We start from the raw sequence: 10,999 nt of genomic DNA on the forward strand, positions 1-10,999 counted from the left end.
TTGTTCAGCGTCGAACGTCAGAGGAATTCCTGAGCAATGAGCATTCACGCTACACGGCACGTAACTTCGAAAGAACGTCGTGACGTTACAGATGGTTCATATAATACCCACTAGATGCGCTATTTCGTAGTTCACTGTAGCTCGTCCTAAAATGCTGAAATTTAGTTTCAATCATCTTGCAATGATTACTGTTTCACTTGTCGATGAGGAACCGGAACAACAAGCAAAAAGAGTCTGCTTTAGAAAAACACAAAAGTTAAAAAAATCGGGACTGCGAAGGAGAGATCCACACTCTTTACAAGGAGCTGCAAGAGGAGTCATCATCGTTCTATAAATATTTCAGAATGTCTAAACAACAATTTTTTACCTGTTAAACGAGATACAAATAAAAATTACGAAGAGAAATTCAAGATTTAGGCGTCTAATATCATCACGGCAGAAGCTGGTGGTTTGCATAAGGTATGGCTGTATCGGCCGTTCTGCTGAAAAACACCAAACAAATATGGAGGTGCTGTTTGCCGGTAGCAACATGGAAATATCACATGGCTCTGTCAATGACCCGTCGAAACATTCTTCCCGAGAAACTTGGATGTGACATGTCGATGACGTTCCGTTGACGGCGTGTGTGAATGTCACCCTTTGAACTACAAGTGGAGAAACTTTTTACATGACGGTGAGACGTTCCGGCACGTGTGAATCCTTAACTTATGCCGAGTTTATTCTCCGGTTAGGCGTTACTCCGATTTCATACAGAGCGTTTCTCGCGCTATTTGGAAAATAGTACTTAACCGGTTGCTAAACGGTGAATGTACAATCGACCCTAGAACGGGGAAAGACGCATTCATTATTGGAAGTGCTGCCAAACTACCCTGATTTCATTTGTACGCTCACGTAAAGTGGTATTTCTTTGCATTGCTACTGTGCTTATGATCTTCTTTGCGTGGGTGTGTATAGGTGTATTGTGGCAGCTGTCAAAACATTGTGTGTTGTGATGCTTGAAGTCTTTGTCTTGGTGTAAAACTTGTTTTATGCTATCACAATTTATTGAAATGGACAGCACTTGGTAAAAACAGTTTCATAAATCCACCGACATTTTGTAATTGGCACGTTTAAAGTTAAAAATGAATAACACCGAAATTGAACGGGGAGAAGAGTCTGTCAGTGGTGGAGCGGACGAAAATATAAATCTGACATCGCACAGCAGAACGCATTTATTAAATCCTTCCAGAATAAATAGACTTCCTCAGTTTGTGGCTGCGTTTGTAGCTACAATTGGCGCATTTGCAATGGGTACAGTTATGGCATGGACTGCACCAGCCAGCGGGGAATTACAATCTAAATTCAATTTCAACATCTCAGAAATATCATGGATTGGTTCATTTGTAGCACTTGGTGCTGCAGCAGTTGTGTTACCTGTCGGGTATTTAACTGATAAGCTCGGCCGCAAATTGACCATGCTAATTTTGGTTACACCATTCTTAGGAGGATGGGCTGTTATCTTGTGGGCCAAAACTTGGGAAGCATTATGCGCTGGTCGTTTCATAGTTGGAATGGCTGGTGGAGCTTTTACAGTAACAGTACCTATTTATATTGGTGAGATAGCTGATAATGAAATACGGGCAACTCTCGGTAGTTTCTTCCAGTTAATGGTGGTTGTTGGTGTGTTGTTTGTGTACATAGTAGGTCGGGAATGTAATTTGTTTTGGATGAGTGCCATATGTGGGCTTGTCCCAATCGTTTTTGGCGCAGCCTTTGTTTTTATGCCGGAGACACCTGCATACTATTTAGGAAAAGGCAAGGAAGATGCAGCAAGGAAATCACTTCTGTGGTTGCGTGGAACTGAATGTGATTTGGAACAAGATATAGCGCAAATGAAGCAAGCGGAAGAAAACAGCTCAAGGCCAAGACCACCAGACTCTCGAAGTGCCACGAAGATGTCACTGTTTATTGCACTTGGACTTATGACATTTCAGCAGCTGAGTGGCATCAACGCCATTATATTTTACACAACAGACATATTCCATGCAGCTGGAAGCACAATTGAACCCAGTATATGCACTATTGTAGTTGGCACTATGCAAGTGGGGGCAACACTTTGTTCGTCATTAGTCATTAACCGATTAGGCTGTCGTGTTTTACTGCTTACTTCTGGATTTGTGATGGCAACTTGTACGTACACGCTTGGAGTATTTTTCCATCTCCAGGCCAGGTATGGTGTAGACTATGTTAGAAATTTTGATTGGTTGCCATTGGCCAGCCTTTGCCTTTACATTATAGTTTTTTCTATTGGCTTCGGACCTGTTCCTTGGATGATGATGGGTGTCCTTTTCCCGCCTCATATAAAGGGACTTGCAAGTTCCATTACTTGTTTAGTCAACTGGATGTTAGTGTTTGTTATTACAAAATTTTTTGCAAATCTGTTAGTGTTTGCAGGCACAGCTTCAACATTTTGGCTCTTCTCATTAATAACTGCAATTGGCACAGTCTTTGTTTTCTTTGTTGTTCCAGAAACTAACGGAAAATCACTTGAGGAAATTCAAATGGAGTTATCAGGCAGTGAAAGTTAACTTTATTTATTGGAATTTTATTTATTTATTTGTCCATATAAATCTCTTTTTAAGTACATATATTGTACACAGAATCACTTTGTAGAAATGAGAGCAAGATATATCACTCATAACAGATGATGATTAATGCAGCTATGTGTATCAAACAGTTAGGTTCTTAATGAAGATATATGCCCATGTCTTTTTATATCATCATCTGCTGTGAAAGAGTAACTTGAGGTTTATGGCTTACTGTTATTTTATACTCCATTTATAATGTTTAAAATTTACCAAAGAACAATGAACTATGGGTTCCCACTATTCTGCTAAAATATACTCAACTCTTTAGTTTTACATTTTTAAGTTCAGATGCCTGCCTAGTGCTATCTTTTCCTATGTGTGGTAGTAATGGACTGCATACTTTTCAACTCCATATTTATGTGGGTAGAAACATCCAGGGGTAAACTGGTGTTGTAATTACATTTATTTTTACAAAGTGACCCTGAAATGTGTGAAAATTCAGAATGGTATATTGTTATACTATAAACATGTATAACTTATGTAATTTATAATTTGTGATTGAGATGTTCATTGATAACTCAATATTTTTCCCTTTAGATGTGTGTGTTAAATATACTTAAAGACGACTTATGTCTGCATGTTACTGTGATAGTTGTAGGGGAATGATATTGAGAACTACAGAGTGTATAATTGTGTTGTTGTAAAATCCTGGTTACAGGTGGATATAAGATAATTAACGCTTACCTAACAGCATTATGAATGCTACTAAATAAAGAAGTGTTAATGTAAAGATTTCCAAGCATTGGTTTTTTTTTTTTTTTATATCTGCTGAAGATTATCTGTGGGGCATAGAAAAGTGGATTTGAATTTCTTTATTGAGCCTGTAAATCATAATTTAGTATGTAGTTTGCACAAATAACATTGAACAGTGAGGTCTGATATACTAAATATCATTTATATATGCCATTTTGAAAAATAGTTAAGTAGGCCTACATGCTGCATGATGGTAACATCTATAAAAACAAATAAAATCACCCAAAGAATAGTATGGTTGATGAAGTATATTAATTCTTGTGGTGTTCCAAATACTCAGAAACAGAATACAAGCAGTACCCTTTGTGTGTAATTTTAAACATCTGTAAATTGGGTATATGTTTCAAATAGGATAGCTTGTGGCATAATGGTAGTGTGATACAGTCCTCCTATATAAATGTATTGTAATGACATGTAGGTTATGCTTATGCCTAGGAACATAAGAGTGAAAATCACAGTAATGCTTGAAGATCTTCTTTTAATGTGCTTCCTTTTGTGAAGGTAATGGAAACACAGAATGGACAGTGTACTGAGACTTTTAAATATTCGTCTGTAGGAGTTTCTATATTTAGCATGTTTTATTATTCTGACAATCTTTTTCTCTAGTCTCAGTGTTTTTCTTTTAATTATAGAGTTCCTCCAAAAAGTAATTCAAACATCAGTGTATTTGTATATTTATTGATCCACTCAATCGTTCAATGTACAGAAGTGTACATGTAACATGATATTGCACAAGTTAAACAAATGAAATGAGAACATATACAGACATAGCTCTGCTTCTTATAGTGTGCATCTCACTGAAGATCTATTACATATGTATCCAGAATAATACCAGAGTAAGAATAAGTTCAAATAATAATGCTGGCTGTCAAACAGCATACGTTCGTTAATGGACAATAGGTTATTTGTAATGAAACATCTTGAATTTTGAAACATAATAATATATATAATTTAATTTATGATAGATCACATTCAAGAAAGTCTTGTATGCTGTAAAAGTAATGCTTTGTTAGGAGTGCTCTTAAGGGTGTTTTTTGTTGAATGCTTTGTACTTGTGGGAGATGGTTGTAGAGTTTGATTCCCATATGTTTAACACTATTGCTGTACAGTTTAGTAGAATGTGGAACTAGCCTTAACAATTTTTTTGACCTTGTGTCATGGTGGTGGCTGTTCAGATTCCTGTGCAGTCTGTTGATGTTTTGTTTAATAAAACAGAGAATTTGCAATATACCCCAAAAAATAATTCCATGGCGTAGTACTGAATGGAAAGAGTATAATACATGTATGTCAATGTGCTGGCATTTAGCTTGTCCCTCACTGAGTGGAGCATAAAACAAACTTTGCTTAGCCTGGATCATGTCAATATCACTGTTCCAAGAGAATGTATCATTCATGTCAATCCCTAAGAATTATGTTTCATTGACAAATTCTATAGTGTTACAGTTGTAACCTGGGGAGTTCTGTTCTGAATGTTGTAAAACGTTAGGCATATTGTCTTTTTTGCATTTAGGAGCAGTCTATTTTATGCAAGCCATGAATCTAGTTGGGTTGTATTTCTATTAACTACTGACTGAAGAGATTCATCTGTATTTGATGTAAGGATATTAGTATCCTCAGCGAATAAAATGCCTTGCTAGTGGGTGGGGTGGAAGGGAGGTCATTTATTTAAAGTGGAAATAATAATGGACCTACAACAGAGCCCTGTGGCACACCATGTTTTATGATATATCGATGAATGCACCACATTTAGTGTTCTGAATGATTGACTTCATTTGTATGAATGTACTGTGCCCAGTCTGACATAGCTGCTGAGCCAGCCGTTAGTATTCCCCATTTCCTGTAAGATACAACTTTGGCAAAAGTATGTTGTGATTTACCATGTCAGAAATCTTTCTGAGGTCAACAAAGACATCTGTAGCTGGGCATTCCTTGTCAACAAGATGTACAGTAGAATCGAGAAATTCAGATATTGCATCAGTAGTAGTTTTATTTTCTCAGAAATTATGCTGAGCAGAAGAAAATGTAATGTTTCCCTAATAAATGATTTTAGTCTGGCAGCCATTGCATATTCAAATATTTTGCTGAATATAGACAGCGCTGCAACTGGACGGTAGTTGCTAGGATCATCTTTTTTTGATCCCTTCTATGTATGGATATGATTTTTGCTATTTTAAGTTTTCTTGGGAATACTGTATCTGAGAATGAAGCATTTGTTACATGAGGCAGTGGTTCATTAACAAATTTGCTGCAGCAGTGAAGAAGGAAGCAAGAGATCATGTCTTCTCCTGCTGATGATTTTTTTCTTTATTTTATTATGAATTATCTTTTCTATCTCTGCTCCTAATGTTGGTTAAGGTATTGAGAACTGGTTTGGAGGGGGGGGGGGGCAATTACTTTTTAGGTGTTCTATTAGTTTTTATACAGTTAAATTCCCGAGCTACTTCCTCTTGGTCAGTAATAAACATTGCATTTACTTTAAGTTTAATGTTACTAACACTATTTCTAGTACTACCTGTTTTTGCATTAATTATTTGCCATAGGCATTTGCTTTTGTTATATGAAGGGTGTCATTGTGTAGTTTTTTTGCAGCATTCGCCCCATTTCTAATTATTCTTTTGTAGGCAGTGAAATACTTCTTAAATTGTTCACTTTGCCAAGATTTGTCTTGCTGAGGGAGGAAAGCTCTCTCTTCCTCTTTGCTGAGGTTGTAATACCTGTTGTAATCCAACTGGGGATACCCTGTTGTTATGTATATTTTTGTTTTTAAAGGGAAATGGCAATTGAATTAGCAACAGAAAATGTTTAAAAAGGTTTCAAACTTTCGGTCTACTGTTTGAGAGTGGTGTAGTGTCTCGCAATTTTCTCTCTACATATAGTACAAAAATTAAGAACATTGCTTTGACAAAAATTTCTGCTTTGTATTGTCATTGTTGTGAGTTGAGGTTTACTTCTCAGAAAGACTGGCTGTATAATTGGTGCATTATGATCAGAAAATCCTAGATTTACAGACCTAACAGAACAATCCATGTTGTTAACTACATGGTGAAGAGCACTTACGCACTTACACTATGGTTGACTACCCTAGTAACTGGATGCTGCCATGGTACATTGTGGTCTCTGATGCATGGCCTGCATTTTGTGAGAGGATTCTTACAAGGAGGTTGTTTCAAAAAGGACTTTACAACTTTAAAAATAAATATAAATTTATTGAAAGAAGATAGAGAGCTGAGTTTAGTGTTATTTTGTAAGGAAACGCATAAAATTTTTTTTCACCATAAACTAAAGATGTTGTATGTGTCTTCCATTGATTATCCTGCACACATCCTATCGGAAGTCAATTTCTGCCCAAACTCACTGTAGCATTGCAGGTGTAACTTGCTCAGTGGCAGTGTAAATTCTTGCTCTAAGTTCAGGCAGAGAAGCTGGCACAGGAGGACAAACACAATATCCTTGATGAAACTGCATTTAAAAAAATCAAGCGATATCAGGTCTGGGGAACATGGGGATCCATGCAATTGGTGCCTGATGGCCAATCAATTGACCTGGAATGTGATCACTGAGACCCTATTTCAACAAAACATTTATGCCACTCACAAACTGTAGCACTACTAGGAGAATCTTTAGCATACTTCGTAGGGGAATTATGCTGAACTGTTGTTGCTGACTTCAATTCTTCAAACCAAAACACACAGCTAACATGCTTGTGTCCAGTGAAGGCAACCGTCTTTAATGCAACTGCCACTAGTGCTCTTTACAGTGTGATTTGGCACTAGTGAACTATGCGAGACAAAACTTGATGTATTTCCCTACAAATTGACACTACAATCACCTCTGCAGGAACTATGAATTAATTTATATGAATTTTCAATGTTGTCAAGTCATTTTTGAAACACCCTGTATATGAATGTATATAACATTTTATTTACATGATTCAGGTTTTTCCTGAATATGCATACTTAAAAATTTTGCCTCTCTCACCAATGGCACAAGTTTTCCACCATCATTCAGAATCAGTGTTTCAAGGTGAAAATATTATTATTACTGTGGTCCCATTAGTTACATTTTTGCCCTTGATAGTCATTAACATAAAGTATGAAAATGGACCCAAGAACTTACCCTTGGAGTCCATATGTGATATTTTTGTGCATTATTATGAAAATTAGGAACTTTGTATGTTTTTGTATCTTCTTGTATATTATTTGAGTGATCTGTTAATCATGAATGTAAGAATTGATCTACCTGCTTGGTTGGTTATTTAGTTTCTGCAACAGAATGTCAGTTACATCAAAAGCTTCACTAAAGTCAAGAATATTCAAAAAAAAATGTTGTAGCTAAAATTTACAATCGGCTGCCCATGCTCATCTTAGGTTTCCTTGACGGCCCTATGTAAAGTTTTACCGATGTTGCGTATTATCTGCTACAGTTAGTATTTTATCTAGGAAGGTGAAAACAGCTGACTGGGTGATCTCCAGTTCTGAATCCATGTTTTGAATCACTTGTTATCATTTCTTTATTTAGGAAGGCTGTTTCTCTCCTAAGAAACAGTTTCTCAAGAGTTTTCCCAAAAGTTTAATAAGACTGATACAGGCTTATAGTTTGCTGCTTTACATTTGTCTCCTTTCTTGTACAGTGCTGTTACTGTTGCAGTTTCCAGACATTTTGGGAATATACCACTCATCAAAGATGAATTGTAAGGCTTCTTGTGTAAATACTGCACTTGCTTTGATGATAATACCCAGTATATAAGCAGCAAACACTGAATATATATTGGGTCATCTTTTTATAATCATAGATAATTTCTCAGGTGTCGTAAAAGACATGAATAGTGTTCTTGTATGTATTTTTGAATGTGGCGGTAGTCTGTTATTATGTTGCTGCATTTTATGGTGTTTGGTACTCATGTGTTGTGCAGTACTTGAAAAGTAATGGTTAAATTTACTAGCCACTACTGTGGGGTCAGTTACTTTATTGTTGGTTTTTTTTATGTTGTAGTGGTCTAAAGTCATTGCATCTGTTTCTTTTTTAATGTTTTTCCAGGTTGCTTTAGTCTTGTTCCTGGAATTTTGTATTTGTGTGTCATTTTCTGCCTCCTTTCCTTTTGATATCACTTGCCTAAGTATTCATTTATACCGTTTAAAATCATCAATAAAAAGGATTCATGGTTTACTTTTATTTGGCATGATATTTTTATTCCTGCTGTAATCCACTTATGAATTACAGACTTTATGTACAGAATTTATTAGTAATGTTTGTTTGTCAAAAGCTATTTAAAAAATTAAAAAATGTTTAGTTGGCCATAAATTTGTCAAACTTATCATTTGTATTATATCAATAAGAATAATCACTTTTTGAAAATGTAGTTGGATAGATGAAAAATGTACTCACCAAGCAATGGCAAGAGAAAACACACACAGAAGCTGAGGAAATGTTCAAAGCTTTAGGAACCAAGAGGTATTGAAGGGGAAGGAAGAGGGATAAAGGAAAAGGACTTGTGAGGTTTGAGAAATGGGGAGAATTCTTTTCCCTTCAACCGTTTGCCAAGAGGAGGAATTCTGGCTCTGAAAGGCTCACATTTCCTTAACTTTCATTTGTTTTTTCTACTGCTGCCATTTTATGAATAGATTTTTTTATCTACCTAATTATATTATATATCTAAAAAGAAAGATGATGAGACTTACCAAACAAAAGCGCTGGCAGGTCGATAGACACACAAACAAACACAAACATACACACAAAATTCTAGCTTTCGCAACCAACGGTTGCCTCGTCAGGAAAGAGGGAAGGAGAGGGAAAGATGAAAGGATTTGGGTTTTAAGGGAGAGGGTAAGAAGTCATTCCAATCCCGGGAGCGGAAAGACTTACCTTAGGGGGAAAAAAGGACAGGTATACACTCGCGCACACACACACACACACACATATCCATCCGCATATACACAGACACAAGCAGACATTTGTCAAAGTCTGCTTGTGTCGGTGTATATGCGGATGGATATGTGTGTGTGTGCGAGTGTATACCTGTCCTTTTTTCCCCCTAAGGTAAGTCTTTCCGCTCCCGGGATTGGAATGACTGCTTACCCTCTCCCTTAAAACCCAAATCCTTTCGTCTTTCCCTCTCCTTCCCTCTTTCCTGACGAGGCAACCGTTGGTTGCGAAAGCTAGAATTTTGTGTGTATGTTTGTGTTTGTTTGTGTGTCTATCGACCTGCCAGCGCTTTTGTTTGGTAAGTCTCATCATCTTTCTTTTTAGGTATATATTTTTCCCACGTGGAATGTTTCCCTCTATTATATTCATATCATTAATTATATTATATTATCGTCTGTATTGTTTTAACTGTAAACATCAGTCAAGTTTGCTCTTCTCAAGAGAAAAAAAAGTATTCTTTATTTTCATCACTGATCTTCCTGTCATTAGCTTTAGTGTTTTGAGGGTTTTATGTCTCCTGGAACTGGTATTGTTAGAAAATTGGCATAGTGATAACTATAACATGTGTTTTCAAGTGTGTTGTGGCTATCTGTGGTTGTTACAGAAGTAATAGTTTTAAAAGTTGGGTTAGTTACAATAGGTTGTAAGATAAGGGACCTAAGTAAATCATTCATTCCATATTTAAAGTCATTGGGCATGGACAAATCTACATTGAAATCTCTTCACATGAAAGTATTTTTCTCAAGGGTGCTGAAATTTATAACTCTTCCATATGATTATAAAAAACTTTATCACCCTCTGGTGACATACATACACAGATGGTCAAAGTATTATGATTTGGCAGTTCTACTGTTGAGAAGGCCATGTCTTTCTCACTGGACAAGCTGTCATATTTGGTTATATTACTGAATCCTGTATTTTGTCTGACACATGCAACTAGCACCACACCTGAGTATTTCTCTACAAAATGTGCCCCTAATTTGAACCAAGGGAGGTGTGTCAGTCATAACATGTCTTTATTCAACTGGTACTCAGTAAAATATAAAACAAAAAAAATCATTGAGATTGTTTATTAAGCTTTCATTTCATAAAGCTTGATGGAGAGACTGAACATGCAGCCCCTCTTCTGTTGTAATGCAGTTATTAAGTATCATTTGTTTGATTTTGTGCATTTATATTTCACTGGCTTTATTTTGGTGAAACACTGGTGTACCCAGCACATGAATGCATCTGTTTTGTGGAACTGCTAACTTTAATTAATGAAGAGAACCTTTTGCATACTTGCTCCTTTCCCTTTCTGTTCAGCTGAAAACCATACCTTGGCAATTTATCATATGATAGTCTTTCCAATTGAAAGTTTTTGGATATTCTGCTTGTGTTGCACAATTTCCAACAATTCACTGTTTACACCAAATGATGATTAACCATGCTGATTTTTTTGTTCATATATTCTTTGTTGAATCTCTTAGGAATTGGCTGTAAAATTACATTTGTCTAATTACTGGAATGGAGAACACTTGGCAAAACATTATCAGTGTTCTCAAGACTGTTGTTATACAAGTCTTCAGTATCATTTGATGTAGTCATTAATATAACAGTATCAGTCTTAGTCAAGTCTTCAACTAATTTATCAATTCCATTAAAAACTATGTGGAGAGGAGAATTCAGCTTAATAATGTCATACTTTGTGTTGTGGA

At 36.2% G+C, this 10,999-nt stretch overlaps 1 protein-coding gene across 1 annotated transcript; it reads left to right on the forward strand.

Annotated features, from left to right (window-relative positions):
• The first annotated feature begins 919 nt into the window (after positions 1 to 919).
• Positions 920 to 9,024, forward strand: LOC126177130 (facilitated trehalose transporter Tret1-like). The gene has a single exon (XM_049924399.1). It carries the CDS (start codon positions 1,122 to 1,124, stop codon positions 2,565 to 2,567), a length of 1,446 nt encoding a protein of 481 aa, XP_049780356.1. The 5' UTR covers positions 920 to 1,121; the 3' UTR covers positions 2,568 to 9,024.
• Positions 9,025 to 10,999: the final 1,975 nt, after the last annotated feature.

Source organism: Schistocerca cancellata, chromosome 3 (genome assembly GCF_023864275.1).
Source record: "Schistocerca cancellata isolate TAMUIC-IGC-003103 chromosome 3, iqSchCanc2.1, whole genome shotgun sequence".
Classification (NCBI taxonomy): Eukaryota; Metazoa; Arthropoda; class Insecta; order Orthoptera; family Acrididae; genus Schistocerca; species Schistocerca cancellata.

Bases quoted from the DNA above. Each gene is read 5' to 3' on its own strand.
- LOC126177130 (XM_049924399.1), top strand. From the start codon at position 1,122: ATGAATAACACCGAAATTGAACGGGGAGAAGAGTCTGTCAGTGGTGGA.